The following is an 18,271-nucleotide window of genomic DNA, read 5'->3' on the forward strand; positions in this document are numbered from 1 at the left end:
TCCCTCTTCCACACCTACACTGGCCCCAAACCCCACCTCTTCCTCCGTTACATTGATGACTGTATCGGCGCCGCCTCTTGCTCCCAAGAGGAGTTCGAACAGTTCATCCAATTCACCAACACCTTCCACCCCAACCTCAAGTTCACCTGGTCCATCTCCAACACATCCCTCATCTTCCTGGACCTCTCAGTCTCCATCTCAGGTAACCAGCTTGTAACTGATGTCCATTTCAAGCCCACAGCTACCTAGAATACACCTCCTCCCACCCACCCTCCTGCAAAAATTCCATCCCCTATTCCCAATTCCTTTGCCTCCGCTGCATCTGCTCCCAGGATGAGGCATTCCACTCCTGCACATCCCAGATGTCCACGATCTTCAAGGACCGCAACCTCCCCCGCCGCAGTGGTTGAGAACGCCCTTGACCGTGTCTCCCGCATTTCCCGCAACACATCCCTCACACCCTGCCGCTGCAATTACCACCCAAAGAGGATCCCCCTCGTTCTCACATATCACCCCACCAACCTCCGGATACAACACATCATCCTCCGACACTTCCACCATCTACAATCCGACCCCACCACCCAAGACATTTTTCCATCCCCACCCTTGTCTGCCTTCCGGAGAGACCACTCTCTCCGTGACTCCCTTGTCCTCTCCACACTCCCCTCCAAACCCACCACACCCGGCACCTTCCCCTGCAACCGCAGGAAATGCTACACTTGCCCCCACACCTCCTCCCTCACTCCCATCCCAGGCCCCAAATGACTTTCCATATCAAGCAGTTGTTCACCTGCACATCTGCCAATGTGGTATACTGTATCCACTGTACCCATTGTGGCTTCCTCTACACTGGGGAAACCAAGCAAAGGTTTGGGGACCGCTTTGCAGAACATTTCCGCTCGGTTTGCAACAAACAACTGCACCTCCCAGTCGCGAACCATTTTAACTCCCCCTCCCATTCCTTGGACGACATGTCCATCCTGGACCTCCTGCAGTGCCATAATGATGCCACCCGAAGGTTGCAGGAACAGCAATTGATATTCCGCTTGGGAACCTTGCTGCCCAATGATATCAATATGGACTTCACAAGCTTCAAAATCTCCCCTTTCCCCACTGCATCGCAAAACCAGCCCAGCTTGTCCCATCCCCCCACTGCATCCCAAAACCAGTCTAGCTCGTCCCTGCCTCCCTAACCTGTTCTTACTCTCACCTATCCCCTCCTTCCACCTCAAGCCGCACCTCCATTTCCCACCTATTAACCTCATCCTGCCTCCTTGGCCTGTCCGTCCTCCTCAGACTGACCTATCCCCTCCCTACCTCCCCACCCACACTCTCCTCTCTACCTATCTTCTCTATCCATCTTCAGTCCGCCTCCCCCACTCTCCCTATTTATTTCAGAACCCTCTCTCCATCCCCCTCTCTGATGAAGGGTCTAGGCCCGAAACGTCAGCTTTTCTGCTCCTGGGATGCTGCTTGGCCTGCTGTGTTCATCCAGCTTCACACTTCGTTAACTCGATGTGTGGTGCTGTTTAGTTTCCAGCACATAGCACATCTCCTGTCATTTGAGCAGGGGTCCAAATGGGGTTAGATGTAATGCCACTTGAGGTGCAACAGCCATTCTGTTTCCACTCTAATCATGTTTCTATTGCTGGACACATCCTCACTCACCTGATCTCTGAACAGGCATCGAGTTAGCAATGAAGACAGTGCAACTCTGCAATAATTGCTTAATGGATTGGATTGCCCAGCTTCCTGAGAGCGCGTAGGATAGAGTGTGGAGATTGATGCACCCTCTCTTTTGCACTCTGACCATTCACTGCAACTGGTCTTAGGATTTCTGCCACTTTGAGTTTGTCTACATTTGGTTGGAATATCATCCTAATGTACCTTGATATGCAGCCATCCTGACTGGAACAAGTGAGCTCTTCCATAATGGCCTTCATGTCTTGTGTGGTGCTGGACACATTCTCTAATAACTGCAGAAAATGTTGGTACCCAGATAATATTCATCTTTTCAAGTGAGGGCCTGTGAGATTTGGCTCCTAACGCAGTCCAGCTAGGACAGTCATAGAGTCGTGAATAATACAACACAGAAACAGACCCTTCAGTCCAACTTGTCCATGCCTCCTACATTTCCCAATCTAAACTAGTCTGACATGCCAGCATTTGTCCATATCTATCTAAATCTTTCTTATTCATGTACCTGTCCAAATGTTGAAATATTGTAATTGTACCTGCATCTAACACTTCATCTAGCATATGGACATAAGCTGGTTCTTCGGCTGCCAGGTTTCTGCTCATCTTCTGCCATCTTCCTCAGCCCCTGGCCACACATAATTTATGTAGTGCTCACGTTCAGTTACCTCCCAGTTTAGAGGTACCTGTATGTTGCTTTGCATGGGCAGGGACAGTTAGCTGAATGCAGTGTAGTGCTGGCTTCACATATGGCATTGGAATTTGAGGTGGCTTCATCATAAACACTGACAGGAACCATATAAATATTAAAATAGTAATTCCTGAAACAGTTTAAAAATTAGGATATATCATGCTGACACCATTTAGAAGCTCAAACGTTTGACAGGTACAAATGGTGAATGCATTCTTTCATTCTGCTGTTCAGCATTTTGAGATGATGCTATTTCTCACTTTGTGACATCACTTCATGTAGCTTTCTCCCTCTACCTCATAGATGTTCTAACTTGAGCCTATTTTGATCATTCTTACTCTCTTTTTTACCCATAATCCACAGTTTATTGTCACCTGCTGAAGGTTCACTCCTTCTGTTCCATTAGTTAAGTAACCTATAGGCAACCTTATGAAAGATCACAGACCTGAAACACTAACTCTGTTTCTTTATTCAGCCTTGCTGAGTATGTTTCAGCATTTTCTATTCTTTCAAGTTTCTGGCATCTGCAATATTTTGCCTCCACCTACATACAAAATCATTTCTCTGTAATGTACTTATAGCTCATATATTTTTTGCTTCTTATCATGTATCCTGGGTTTATTGTTTTATATTGAGCTAATATCTGCCAGGATACCACATGCGAACATTACATTTGCTCTGAGTGAACTTGGACTCAAGAGGACTACCTTTCCATTAATTTTTATCTATTCATACTTGATTTCACCTGGGGAAAGTATCAGTCTTGATTATAATGCCAAGCTCATGAACCACCAGGCTGCTTACATCGATTATCAAAGGGTCACTTGAGCAGGCTAAGAGAAAGAAGGATGTTCTCAATGACCAGGGAGTCCTGAACCAGGGGTTACAGTCTAAGAGCAATGAGGAGAAATTTCTTCACTAAAAGAGTGGTGAGCCTGTGGAATTCCCTACCATAGGAAGCAGCTAACATCAAGACATTGAATATTTTCAAGAAGGAGATATTTCTTTGGGCTAAAGGGCTCAAAGGATATAGGGTGAAAGCAGGAACAGGGTATTGAGTTGGGCAATTAACCATGATCATATTGAATTTGGAGACGGCTCAAAGGGACAAATGATCCAACTCCACTCTTAGACTCTAGGTGTCTATGTTAACAGCAAACATGAAAGAAAGTTCCAAGCAGGAGCCAGAAACTTCAGGAAAGCAAGAGGAGAAAATAGAGATGGGAGCTAACTCCATGTTATTTACCAATGAATTTTAACTTGAGCCTTAAGATCCAGGGAAATAAATTAAAAACAATACAACTCATCTTATTTGTTTTTCTATTCTCATGTTGAACAATTTCAAAGAAAAATGGAAAAACTTCATTGGAAATAAAAATAAAATCTAGGATTAACTCAGAGGTCAGGTGAGCATGACCATTAATTGAGAGACGTAGTGATTAAAATTAAACATTTGTTATGTAAGATTGTGCAATTTTCTTTTACCAGTGCTTTTGATGGTTTCTATACAACGATTCTGCCGATTTATCCCAGAAATTCATAATTCAGTGGGCCTTCTGATGAGTAATCTGGATATGGACCGGCTGCAGTAATGAGTGACATCTGCTGAGAAAGGCAGAATGACGTCAGACACCTGGCTTTACAGCCCTATTCAAAACTCTGGCTCCTGTCTTGAATTCCTTACACTGTTGATTTGATTTTTCTGTGTGAACATTTCTGAGGAGGTATTCTAGATGGCTTTAGTTTATTGTGATTTTCCCATTAGGTCTTTCCAGGAAAAGAAGTGAACAACAGTGAAACTGAACCAAAATCACTTTCGGTGACATCGCAGGCATTCTGTTGCAGTATAAGGTGTTGGCGTTGATGCTGCCACTGCCCTGTGATAAATGTAAGGGACAACATACTCATGAGGATGGCAGGGTGAGTGATGTGCATGGTTCCTTCTCACAAGGACACTAGTGGTAAATTTCACCACTGCAACTCTTTTTTTTTAAATCATCTGTTGTTTGCTTGTTTTTTTTAAAAAAAATCCACAGGCAGACACGTTAAGGAAAGGACATTGTTGGATCTGGGTAGTTGTGAGGGACAGGTAGTAATTTATACCTTATTACTAGAATCTGAGCAGTCAGGAGTGCAGCTCACTGCAGGGAACATAAAAATCATACTTAGTGTTATAATGTTGCATTGACAGTACGCTGAGTTACTTACCTTTCAGTTCAGCGTGTAACTTTCTCTTCCCAACTGGAGTTAAGGAAGGTGGAAACAGACATATCTTCTGAAGTAGGATCTAGGCCCGAAACGTCAGCTTTCCTGCTCCTCTGCTGCTTGGCCTACTGTGTTCATCCAGCTCTACACCTTGTTAACTTAGCATCAGTCAACTGGCTTGTCTGAGTCTCACCTGATGGCTTAGGGATGAATCCAATATTTAGTCAAACAGAGATCAGCCAGGAGACTATGTGGGGTCAAAGAATTATTTAAAATACTCTCTAGCTAGGAAAAATGGAAAACAGCTGGGAAACTATCTTAGGTCCCTGTTCCATGATGCCATTTGGCATGGACTGAATTGGGCTCGACAATGGCGCAGCCAATTGTTGAATAGCCTCTACATTTGTATTGGTTAAAAAAATTCAGTCAACACATATCATATGTAAAACACTATCTGACCAACAGTTTGGTCTTTTACTTGTGACTGGAAGAATCTTGTGTGTGTACTTGGAAGACAATATTAGTTACATCTGCAAAATGGATCATTTTAAGAAATCAGTGCACAGGGAACTAAGATGCATAATCCCACACCTAGATACTTACCAGAGTTGTTTTTGAATAGCATATAAACAATTCTTTGCATCACTTTTCATTAACTGACATTTCACATGATTAAATGCTTTCTCTGTTATATTGTTTGCCTAAATGTAGCTTACACTTGAAAACTGATATATAATTACCAATGAAGAAGGCCATTCACCCATTCTAAATACTGTTTAACAAATACCAGATTTGCCTCCTCTATTCCATTTGGACATTTAGAGGGTATTCAAAAATGGGCTGCTCCATTGTCGAGCCCAATTCAGTCCATGCCAAATGGCATCATGGAACAGGGACCGAAGATAGTTTCCCAGCTGTTTTCCATTTTTCCTAGCTAAAGAGTATTTTAAATAATTCTTTGACCCCACATAGTCTCCTGGCTGGTCTCTGTTTGACTAAATATTGGATTCATCTCGAAGCCATCAGGTGAGACACAGACAAGCCAGTTGACTGATGCTGTCTGTTTCCACCTTCCTTGACTCCAGTTGTAAGATAAAGTTACATGTTGATCAATCTGAGCAAGGACAAGTTTTCTGATAGTCCTAAAATTCATTTTCACTAGTTTGAAACTGTCACACTAGTTTTCCTGTCATTTAATATAAAACAATATTCTGGGCCATCTCTCAATAAACCCGGAACAATCCTAAACAACTCCCAACTGAATCCTCTTTCGTTTAAAAAAATGTCTAAGTTTCTCCAGTCTTCAGCTGATGCTATGAAACAGGGACTCTGTTGCTGTAATGTTTTCTTTATACCTTGTTGACCAGAGCTTGCACCATGTAACAATTGACTATCAGCTGCTCTGACATACTTTCCATTGTGCCAATGGTATAGTTCAAAATCCTGTTAGCTTGACTTTTTGCAGCTCTGCTTTAGTTGGACTTATGTAGCACTAAGTACCAAGTCCCTTAATTGACTTTCAGATCAATCTTTAGATAGTTCTACACACCTGTAAAGTTGGTATTAGGTATTCTTCTTCTGTGCAGCTCTTGACAATTCAAGTTTGCTTCATTAAATTCAATCTGCCATTGTTCTTCCTATGCACATATTTTATCCAGCCCATTCTAAAATTCCTATTCTGATTCTTTTGCATCTTCTGGTTTTCTTTCATCTGCAAATTTGACCACTTCATGTTGAGGTTTGGAATCCAGGTCAGTAAATACAAAGGCAAACAGTTCAGTGCTAATCAACTCCACATTGACATAATATGCTCATTGTTTTGTGTTATTTCTTAGCCAGTTTCTTCAACATCCCCATGGGGTAGTCCTGAATCCCCACTGTTTTGGTGGGGTTTTTAAAAAACTATTTTTCCTAATCAACCAGCTCAGAGATGTTAATGCACACTTCAGCAGCCTATGAGGCTTGAACCTGCGTTTTTCAGTCCGGGAGAAAGGACACTACCACTGAATCACAAGAGGGCCCCTAAACTTGTAAGGTGCACGGTGAGCCAATTGAACCTAATAGAAGTTGAATCTACAAGCTCCTGATTAGATGCAGGATGCCTGGTTCCACCCTGAAAGGCCCCAGTGAGACTCAAATTCACATTTCCTGGTTTGCAAGGGCTGTCCTCTAATCACTGAACTATGAAACAGTCCCTATCCATGGGATTTTTAAAAAGCTTTCAGTTAATGACTAATAACTTATCCTTGTCAAAACCTGCATTGCCTCAGTGGAGGAAGTTGGCTAGGCACTGTCTTCCATCTACTAATATCTGACTCCTTCTGACTAGGTCCTAACTATACAAATGTCCCTCAAAGATACTTTGAATAATTAAGTCCATAATTTTTACATAGGATGGGGATAATTACTCATTAATAACTAGGGCTGTTTTATCAAGGTTGCCGTCAACACAATCACCACATGAGCCTATTTACAGTTTACTGGCCGTGTTCAGTAATAGTCCCATTATGAATGTCAGTACCTGGCCAATCTCCTCCCTACTTCCCTCTGGACTCTGGGAGGAATAAAATCTGTCCCTGCAGTATTGTTTTTATTTTAAGCCCAGTTAGCCTAGGTTGTCAACCAAATAGTGAGGTATCCGTGTGGTCCTACTCAAGGGGGAGGATTTATTTTTAGAAACCGGGCACGTACAGATGTGTTCCTCAGGAAATTCGACGTTTGACATCGCTGGCCAGCAATAAGACAACATCCCTTTAAAAGATCCCTCGGGCGCGTCTGTCATCGCACAGAACAGAGCCAAACTGTCACGGAGTGACACCTTCAACTACACGGCAATAAAAACGATGAAACTTCAACTTCTTAGTTTTGTCCTGACTTTTTTTCTGTCGCTCTCATAATTTTTTTATGAAAAAAATGTTTGAACACAGCTGCTTTTGCACGCTTACTCTGGATTGTTCCAACCAACGCCACAAGATGGCAATGTCCACGTGTGCAAACTTTCACATCCTTGTCCAAAACCACAAAGAACAAGTGCTTTGTGTTTGTGTGTGTGTGTGAGTGCGTGTGTGTATGTGTGTGTGTGTGTGTGTGTGTGTGAGAGAGAGAGAGAGGTTTGGTTGGGGGGGGGGGGGTGCAAGGAAGGGGGATGGAAAGAAAACGGCGTCTGGAGCCGGGTACCCAGATATATATTATGTTCTATAATTGTTCCCTGGCTAAGGATACACATAAAATGGGGGTGGGGGGGGGGCGGAATCTCCTTGAATCTAGGTGAATTCAGAGGGACTCAAGACTTCAGATAGCACAATACAATGTAAAATAAATAGGGATTAAAGAACTTTGATCCAGAGGAAGAGACTGCAGTTCAACTTCTCAGACTGGGGGCTGTTATTTTTTAAAAAGGATACACATAACGAACAAAGCTCACCAGTGCAGTATAACTCGCAGGGAATATATCTGCGAGACACATAATCTATGTCTTTGCTTTTGCATTGTGTTGATGATCACCCACAAATATTGTTTCATAAAATATGTTGCCTCAACTTCAACCCCAGAGAACGTTGTAAGCCGTTCCTACATGTCATTAAACTTTAAACCCGGAATGAAAACGAGAAGGGGCAATTATACATTTCTGTTACCTTCGGAAAGATTTCGTTCTGTCTCCTCTCTCCGAAATCACAATGTAAATTCGTTCAAATCTCTCGCAGCCTGTCACATCCTAACTAATAATTTCAGTGTCGAAGTTCATTTCGACGCTGTTACTCAATACCTAAAAACATCACCACGCGGATGGCTCACATGAAAACTAATTACACAGAATCAATATTTAATCACCAGCTCCAGCTCCCTGGATTCCATAACAGCTAAAGCAGAGATTCTTCTTTAAAAAAAAATTACTGCGAAACATTAATCCCCCAACTGCCTCCTGCACTGGACAGTTCAAGACATTTTAACTCACATTTCTAAACTTTTAACAAAAATCGGTTTTGTTTTCCGGCTGAGATGAAACTGACTTGAAATTAACAACGCATTGTAGAAATCGATTGTGTCTAAAAAAAAACCCTCCAAACAGAACAAACCTGGGAATATTTAAAATCATGACTACTGTTTAATTGTATTAATAGTAGGAATTATTCAACTGGGACGATGATTTTCGCCCTGATATCCTCTGTGTGTTGTGTGAGCGTGTGAGTTCCAGATTCCCCGTTCTCTCTCTCTCACTCTCTGGAGATGATCGGGTTGTTGGCGAGGAAGCCTCGTCCCTCTTCTTGCGTCTAATCGCGGGATGAACTTCAAGCCCCGCTACCCCGCGCCCAAATCACATCAAGGTTTAAACATTTTAACTAGAGGTTATTGGCATAAATATTTGATAAAGTGCAGGAGATATTAAATTTCACTATTGATTTTAGCATCAGAACAGAATTGTTCGTTATCCCCCCCGCCCTCGGAAGACTAATTGCGTTGTTTAAGGAGGCTTGGGCTCCTTATGGGTGTAATTTAAACCTTTGTCTTTGTGGCTGCCTCCCCTCACCTTTGGTTCATTTTTTTTGATCAACCATCGGAATGAAATCTGGGCAAGAACAGGGGCAGGTTAGGGATACCTTGAACCGAATGGCGACGGTGGAGACAGGAGATCACTGTCCGGATCGCTATCTTCATTCGGGAGGAGATTGTCCTTATGAAACCCTCGGGTAAAAAAAAACAAACTTCAGCAAGATCCCTTTGCATTCCGACTAGATTTAATTCACCATTTTCACAATCAGCACGGGGAACGCGACGTGCTGGATAAAACAGCATCGCTGCGTTTGTCTGTGGTTACAAACGAACTTAATTAGAGATGGGAATGGGCTCGCTAAACTCTCAGCTGCGGGGAGCAAGCAAACCATTGGCTTTCTCGGAGTCCGCTTTAACTTGCTTCGCTACCAACAGTTTTCGGAAAATACTGTTAACTTGACGGGGGACTGCTGTTTTGAGAACACAGCGCAGCGTGAATGCAATGGGCAAATCATTTTCTAAATGCAGTTAATTTACAATGCGGACAGCTAAACCAAGGCTTATCAATTAGACCGGCGCTCTTTAGATCCTGCATGCACTGTGTAAGGACACCCCCTCCCCTTTTCCTTTCTTGCTCGCTTCCTTTTTTGTACGTTTGCCTCTTTGTCTCTCTTTTTAAGGGGGGTTTACTTCAGTCCACCTTAACTCCAAGCCCCGCCTTCTGGCTAGGAGCATGCGTAGCAATGATTGGTGGAAGAATAATGGCTGAAATTGATTGCAGATAGCAGTATCAAACTTGTTGCTGGCTTTCCGAGGGATGAGATCAGACAGTGCTTCTCAAGCCAGCACTAGTGATCGAGACAGAGAGACGGACAGACAGCGAGCGTGCGAGCGAACGAGAGAGAGAGGAACAGAAGCAGTGCTCAGTTTAGACTCACTCTCACATGGTGCTGGATTAAAGGTTTTGAGAGAGACAGACAGAAAGGAAAGACCGACAAAAAGGGGAGACGAGCATTTCAACTGAGAGGTTCCAGCTCCGGCGGTCTCAAGTCAGTGGATGGATGCAAGTTTGGAGCCACTGTAAGCGGCGGCAGCGGGTGCAGTGTCCCAGCGCCTCCCTTTGCAGCTCTCAACAACTGCCCCCCACCCCCCCCCCAACCTCTTCCCCACCCCTTCCCGACCGCTTCCCCCTGTCCACCGCCTGGTTCCTGGGCACTTGTCGCTGGATCAGCTCCCCCCACCATCCCCTTTCCCTTGATCGATCAGAGCAGCGCCCGGGGACTTCATTTCTCCCGGCGAATGGGGGGCTGGGGGCTGGTTGTGGAGGGAGGGAGGTGTTAGACAAAGAGAAAATTAAGAATTGATGACTAAACCCAAGAATTTATTTTAAAACCAGCAACAACTACTACAAAATAATGAGAATATGAAGGGTGAAATTGACGTTCTAGAGAGAGAGTGTGTTCAGAATCACAATGTGAATCTGAGAGGGTGACTTTCTTCCTCAATGTTTTCGAGATTTTTAAACAATTCTCTTTTAGACTTTGGATATTGAAGTTGGGGGGTGGGAACAGATCGCATTTATTTTCCCCTTCTTATTTAGTCGTCTTGTTGATTTCAATTTGGGGAGGTTTTCAAATTCTCTATTTCTTTTGCCCCCTTCTCTCTGGGATCGAAATTAGCCCTGGGGGCTCCCTCCCGGTTGTCATGCCGTATTGATCAGGTTGGACCTGGGGTGGGGGGGGAGGGCTTTGGGAAGTTATGTTCGGCCTGGATCAGTTCAGCAGGAGCGGTGGTGGCCCAGGCGGGGAGAGAAACTTCAGCCAGGCTGCCCTGGTTATGACGGGTCATTATAAAAGCCCAACGTTCCCCGGTGCCACTGGCAGCGCTATGGACGAGCAGGCTCTGGGTCCCCTTGAGCTGGGTCTGGGAATGAACCCGTCCTTGGGCGGGGAACCGTACGCTTTCCACCCCCGAGGGGGGCACTCGGAGCTGCACGGCGGGGCCGGGGCCCTGCAGCCGCCCCAGGCTCCGGCAGCGGCGGGGAGCACGGCGGCGCCTCCTCCTGGTGGCCCGCAGCCGCCCCAGGCTCCTCCACCGCCGCCTCCGACAGCAGCGGCTGCCGGTCCCCCACCGCAGCCCCAGCCCCAGGCCGCTCATGGCTACTTCCCCGGCGGACCCCACCCGCACGGGCACCCCCACTTCAGCGGCAGCTTCTGCGGGACCGAGCCTGGCCATTCGTGCCTGCACGGGGGACGTCTGCTGGGCACTCCCGGCTACAGCAGCAACCCCTTGGCCGGGCAGCCGCATGCTTTCGGGGACAGTTATGACCCCCTGGGGGAGAATCAGACTGCAGGAGGGGGAGGAGGAGGGGGTGGGGGAGGTGGTGGGGCTGGAGGAGGGGGGCCAGGCGAAGGCTTTGCACAACAGGCAGCACCGGTGGGGAGGCCAGGTAACCTCTCAGAGTACCACCAGCACCACACCCCGTCTTCCAACCACACTCCCTGCCTCCCCCTGGACCAGTCTCCCAACCGAGCTGCCTCCTTCCATGGCCTTCCAGCCTCTTCTACATCCGAGGCGCATGGACTGGAACAGAGGCGCCTGCAGAACCAGCCAGCTGTGGACTCCATGGAGTACAACTACCAGAATGACGCCCCTACCAGGCCCTTCGACATGCCCGTGTTCTCCCCCTCGGAGTCTGGTGCCCAGCTTCCTCACTATGGCCCGGGACGGCACGTGCCTGGGGGCAACTTTCCTGCCAATGCCCCCATGCCCAGGACTCCTGGCCTGGTGAGTTTGGGCAAGATCCACCCTCAGCAGCAGCACGGGATGTTCTACGAAAGGTTTGGGAATGCTCGAAAAATGCCAGTGGGCATGGAGTCTAGTGTGGCTGCCCGGAACCCCCTCATGCAGCAGCAGGCAGGTTTGCTCGCACGGCAGAACTCTTGTCCCCCAGCGATACCTCGGCAGCAGCAAGCAGAGGCAGGGGCTCCAAACTCCAGTCTCCAGGACAGTGGGGCAATGATGCCGAATCAGCATGCTCCTTTTGAGTACCCCATTCAAAGATTAGAGAACAGGAATATGCACCCTTACGGCGACCCCATGTTCAATATTCAGCAGCAGCCCAATCAGAGGCTGCAGCATTTTGATGCTCCATATCTCAATGTGGCGAAGCGCCCAAGGTTTGACTTTCCAAATAACCACAACGTGGACAATTGTGCTACTTGGAGTAGCAACAGTATGCACAATGCAAGTTTGGAAAACCATCTATCTCCGTCTGCGTACCCTGGGCTTCCCAATGAGTTTTCACCACCTGGTCCTGAGGGCTTCCCGACAGGGCCTCCTCTGCAACATCCTGGGGCTGATCAACAGTCCCTGCAGCAGCGGCAAAACATGCTGATGATGTTCAAGCAGATGGTATCGAGGAACCAACGGCACAGGATGAGGCAACCTGAACTCCAGCACCTCAGCCACCACGCTGACGTTAACCAAAACAGCATAGTACACAGTGGCCAGGTGGCAAACATGTCACAGCCCAGCTTTGAGAGGGAAAGTAGTGGGAGGATGCCCGGCTTCGATCCTCAGAATCCACAGATGGGCCAGGAGAATGCCTGGTTCTCTGGCCACCACCCGTCAGGCGAGATGCTTCAGAGAAGGATGGGTAGCTCCACCGTACCTCCTGAAGGCAGCCCCCATGAATCTGTCCAGATGAATTTACAGCAGAATGGTTCTGGTATGCTGTTTAGGCCAGGTGGGAATGGACTGGGGATGCAAGAGCCAATGAGAATGCCGGGTGATGGACACGTACAGAGTTTGCACTCGCCTGGGATGCACTCCCAGTTTGCCAACAATATGGCCAATGTTGCGCAGATGCAGTCACCCAGCGGGGGTATGGGCCTTCCCAACACGTCGACTGATCGAAGAGCTGCACCTGATTTCCAAGGTACCCCAATGGGTGGACAACCAGGCTTTCCGTTTGGGGGGCCAAACCGCCCCTCAAACCCACACAACAATCCCCCTGGAGTGGCCCCATCACCCGGTACCTATCCACCCCCTCAATCTGAATTTCAGGCCAACCAGCGGTCCTCCTTGAGCAAGATAGGATCGCTGTCGCTGGGCTCCTTCAGCAAGCCTGGTTCAAAGGATAACACCATTTATGGACAGAGTTGCTTGGCTGCTCTGTCCACGGCTTGCCAGAACATGATTGCCAGTTTAGGTGCTCCGAACCTCAACGTCACCTTTAATAAAAAGAACCAAAATGAAGGGAAACGAAAACTGAGCCAAACTGAGCAGGACAGTGTTGGGCCAAGCAGTGGGGGTGGTGGCGGGAATGTTGGTGGGCCCTCGACTGGCAGCACGGGCAATGGGTCTGAGTATTTCCAAGGCAGCACTCAGCAGAACAGTCAGATGGGGGTCTCTGGCACTGTGAGTGGCAAGCTGGGCACATCTACAGCACAGAATACCACGCAGGGGCCTAATCCCCCGTCCCAACCAGAGTGCAACCTGTCCCCAAATTATGCCTTGGAGGCCATCCCGAGCGAAGGCAAAGGACAGACGGGGCGAGGGAGAGGCCGGAGAAAACGGGATAGTGGCCACGTCAGCCCGGGGAATTTTTTTGACAAATACTCAGCTGAAAATGTGAATCCTGGGGTCAGTCCAGGGCAGCAGGGCCAGTCTAGTCACACTGGTGACCGAGGTGGCACCCCTCAGGATAAATCCCTCACCTCCCCATCATGGGGAAAAGGGAATGACCTTCTCCTCCCTGACCAACCTGACCTCATGTCCTCCCTGGATAGCGGAATTCAAAGTGTGACAAAATCAGATGGCAGCTCGCCTCAGGTTGACTTCTCAGACGATGTCAGCAACAACTATGGGAATGAAGACGAGGTGTCCTCGAGCTCTGATAACAACATACCCAAGGTCACCCAGTTAGTGACCAGCTCCCCCAAGCTGCAGCGAGCTGACCACGGTCTGCTCAGTGGTCAGAAACCTATGGGCCATGGCATGCTCAATGCACACCCGAACAGCAACACTACCTCCAACACAGGGCCTGGCGCCGACAACTTTGGGCTTGGCAGCACTGGCAGTGGGCACCCGGGCACACCAGGCATGGAGCAAGTTCGCACCCCCACCAGCACGTCAACCCAGGACGAGATTCACCCGCTGGAGATTCTGCAAGCACAGATCCAGCTGCAGCGGCAACAGTTTAGCATATCTGAGGACCAGCCTCTCGCCATGAAGAACAAAAAAGCCGAATGCCCCAGCCAGAATGGGGACACAGAACTGGCCACTTGTGGCACAGACACTAGTAAGGCTGCCATCAGCACGATAGACATTGAATCATTGATGGCAGAGCATAACTCTACCTGGTACATGCCCAATGACAAGGCCATGATGGATCCACAGGATGAAGACAAGCAAATGGCACCATGGGAAAAGGCCAAGTCTGCAAGTACCAACAAAGAAGGTAACTCTCTTGTTTACTTTAGTTGGATCTACATACTACTTAGTAACTTGCTCAGCCACCTTCTGTTTTAATGAATGAGTATTTTTGAAGGGTTTCATCATTTTAAAATCCAAATCAAAGGTAAAAGTCACAATTGCAGTGGCATAATTATTTCCCCTTTGGAAAGATGGCTACAAGACATCTGAACAAGTTCTGGGAGGTAATGGTGCCCTTAACCAGACAGTGGCTGTGGAGAGAATGTTAGTGAGGAGTGATCACACTTCCAGGTTGAGGACAATGCTTGTGATTGTTGTGAAGCCAGGGTCTTTGGTTAGTATAAAAACGGGGTTGTTCAGATCAATATTAATCAGGTTCTTCATTAAGCAACAGTAAAAAGACCACCAGAGGATAATACAAACTGAGCTCATTCCATTCATTTTTCAACAAAATTACTTTTATTGAATCCTTCAGAAGCAAAGATTTGGAATCAGCAAGCAAATTTTCCCAATGAACTAAAACTGACTGGGGATTTGTAAAGCAGATTATAGGATGTAGGGATGTGAGGGGGATACTCGATTGTTGAAGCCGGGTGGCTCTGCGGATCTCTTCACCCCCCAGCATGTGCTGTGAGCTTTCCACCCCACAGCGTTTATTTAATTAACCCTTCAACGTCTGCCCTAGTGGTTCCAGAAGAGGATGCAGGGTTAATTCCGATTGGTCATGAGTTCCTTGATCGATACCTCATCTCCACCTCGACTGTAATAAGTATTCATTAAAAACCCACAGGAGGCTATTGGCGCTGAGGCAGTGTGTGGGACAAGGGGCGTCCGGGGCTCGAAGGGTTACTGCTAATGTTCATTTAAACTGGTCTAAAACAATGTTTATCCTCGATTAAGGTGGAGACTTTAACACTGTTCAAAGAATTCAAGAGACTTTTTTTGCAAAAAAGACGACACATTCTTTCCCAAGAGTTGTTCCCTATGGAATAATATTTGCTGACATTTTACATCACTTTTACATCTGTTTCTTACAACTTTGCTTTCGAATGTAATAAATGTTGACAGGGAAAAATGTATATTCAGTTAGATATCAAAATTGCATTGGTGTCGGAGACTGACCACCTTCCAGTTTGCGATCGAAACCACACAACAGGTTCTGGCGTGCGGCTCTGTGCACCCCGTTGGCTTGACTTAGTTTTCAGCTCACATCTTTAGTTTGCCTGTCTCTCTCCTAATTCACAGACCTGGCTCGAGTTCTTGGCCAGAGATGGGGAAGGGGTGCGGCGGGGCTGGGGGGTGGAGGGGGAGGGGGCGGGCATGCTGCAGAAGTGTTTGGACGGCATCATTTGATAGCAGCAGTCCGCATGACATTCCAGCTTGGGTGTACAAGTTGTAAAGGTAGTCCTGCTGCTAGCTCCTTTGTTCTATTTAATACCAAGCCTAGTAGGGTTGGAATTCGGAGCCGGCGTGTTTAGCATGCAAGGCTTGTATGGGTGAGCAGCACATCAGCATTCTCAGAGCTTTGCGCTGGCAAGGACATAAATTGGGCTGTTAGGAACCTTCTTTACATTTTTAAATGTAGTCGCACAGCGTCCTTTCTGGCCGTTCGTGTTCACAACAGTTAAAGCCAACTGAATCAATAGCTGGTTAGCACAATTCCTATACAACGTCCTCTTTACTTTGGTTGAGGAATGCATTCGAAACGAACCTTCATCATGTGGACTTACTGACCTGTAACATTTACTATTGATGAACTACTTTGTTGATGTGTTTCCCCGGCACAACACTCGCACATTCTCTGACACACACATGCCGTCAAACCCACATCGATGTGTACTCTTGACACGTAATCACAGGCACACAATCAAATGCATTCAATCACACGGGTTAACAGCTACACTTGCACATTCAGACGCTCCCGGACATGCAGCAGCACAGGTAGAAACATTCACCCAGACACAAATATTAATTCAGAAGCGCACCTACCCGTACGAATATAAATGACAGTGCAGCCAGATAAACACAAGGATTCACACTCAGATTGCTCACGTACACTAGCATTCACGTTCAGGTTTCACACAAAATATTTACATATACAAGCGCACAATTCGCACTCTAGTTCACACTCAGGTAAACGCTCACACAAGTATTCGCTTCTGCTCTACTGATCTGGGATTAACAAGGAAATCTAGACTTCTTTAGTTCCACTGTTCCACCGTCGGTATGCCATGAAACTCAAGCAGGGTCACGTTTCACGTTCCAACATGATTTAAATATTTTGCCAATTTACGATTTTTACCTACTAAACAAAACACGCCTAAATTAACCGTGAGAAAATGTGTGATTGCGGTCTTGCAAGCGGGGAGACGATCTGACGTGTTTTATTTTTCTGGATTGAAGATTTGAATTGAAGAAGATTACTCTTTGGAAAGTTGATAGAAGTGAATGTACTGAAAAAAAAAGTTGATTTCTCGGCAGGAACGCGACCACCGCGTTTGCCATCCCAGCTCCGCGTCAGCTGTGTTCTTATCATTTAAAAACCTTGTCCTTTGTAAGCGAAGAGCTTTGGTATTATTTAAATAACAGAGGGGGATAGTGGCTGTTGTGGCAGCGATCGACATTGTTAGAGAGCAGCCAGAGGACAATACAATCGATAGCACATTATACAGCTTGAGGTTCCCATCAACATTCAACGATCTGGAGTTTAGCTTCAAGGCCCCAGCTTTCGCTCCAGGGTCAAACCTGTCTCCCAGAGGCTCGGACAGACAGCAAGCTACTCGCACCAAACAAACTACTCCCTTATCAACATTCCCACAGAAAACGACTGGGCTCACATCAACAGCAGATTCTACCCAGGGTTACATCTGTTTCATCCGGTACACCTCAATTGCGGTCGGATTGTCATCCGCTTCCCCCCAAACTTCTTTCAGTCATTGAGGCGGATTCGAGCTGCCAAGCGCGGGGACAATTCCCTATTTACTAATCCGTGTGTGAAAGCTTTGCGGGAGGGATGTTACTTGTGGAGGATGGGGGCTGCTAGAGTGGTCCTACAGACAGCATTCTGTACACTTGGCGATAGAATTGGGAATAATTGGCGGGGGGTGGTGGTGCGGAGATGTTTCTGTCTGGATTCTTGCTTTGTGTAGTTTAGGAGTTGTGTTGTGTCTGGACTCTGCACTTGGTATAATGGGAGTGAATGGACGGGCAGTCCAACCCGCTGTGATCCTGTGCAGAACTAGGCTCTGTGTTTATCTGCACTAACTGTATGAGTTTGACATTGTCAATTCTCGTACATTTCACTGGAACTGGAAACGCACTCACTATCTGCAAAGGCCGATTGCCACAGTTTGTCAGGTGGTGTGGGCTTCTAAATGTGATAGATGGCACTCATTGAACACTGTAATGTGTTAGATTCAGTTTTAACCGCAGTGGCAGCTTCAATAACCAGATTCAATTTATTTTAAACAGTGAAGTATACTCATAATGGTGTGGTTTACTAATCGATATCATTAGTACTTTAGCTCCCAGAAATTTGGGGTGTGATATTCAGTGGTGCGCAGTCATGCACCGGGGTTTAGTTGCAGTAGGATTATGGGGTGAGGTGTGAATTAGTTGTTCTGAAACTCGGGGTGCTTTCCTTACTCTGGTAGTCCTCCATTGGTTTTGCTACGGCCAGTGGAGTGAAGGGAAACACATTTGCTTCTCAGGAGCTGAAACATTCCCGGGGGGTAACCTTTCAGTACCTGC

The 18,271-nt window shown here is 46.8% G+C and overlaps 1 protein-coding gene and 1 long non-coding RNA gene across 6 annotated transcripts in view; one reads left to right on the forward strand and one right to left on the reverse strand.

Annotated features, from left to right (window-relative positions):
* Positions 1-8,338, reverse strand: part of LOC125463980 (uncharacterized) — a 122,001-nt gene extending 113,663 nt beyond the window's left edge. Inside the window, exons 1-2 of the long non-coding RNA XR_007249951.2 lie at positions 8,227-8,338; positions 3,872-3,988 (exon numbers count right to left, since the gene is read on the reverse strand). This is a non-coding gene — a long non-coding RNA (uncharacterized LOC125463980). The remainder of the gene's footprint in view (positions 1-3,871; positions 3,989-8,226) is intronic.
* Positions 8,339-9,197: 859 nt separating this feature from the next.
* The window catches only part of mn1b (meningioma 1b), a 143,972-nt gene continuing 134,898 nt past the window's right edge, over positions 9,198-18,271 (forward strand). For 3 of the 5 annotated variants that reach the window (XM_059655009.1, XM_059655010.1, XM_059655008.1), the window contains exon 1: positions 9,198-14,546. In XM_059655009.1, coding sequence (XP_059510992.1) covers positions 10,841-14,546 — 3,706 coding nt within the window. In that variant the 5' untranslated portion in view covers positions 9,198-10,840. The remainder of the gene's footprint in view (positions 14,547-18,271) is intronic. The other 2 variants (XR_009447266.1, XM_048555836.2) reach the window with 2 other exon arrangements.

Source organism: Stegostoma tigrinum, chromosome 26 (genome assembly GCF_030684315.1).
Source record: "Stegostoma tigrinum isolate sSteTig4 chromosome 26, sSteTig4.hap1, whole genome shotgun sequence".
NCBI classification, from domain to species: Eukaryota; Metazoa; Chordata; class Chondrichthyes; order Orectolobiformes; family Stegostomatidae; genus Stegostoma; species Stegostoma tigrinum.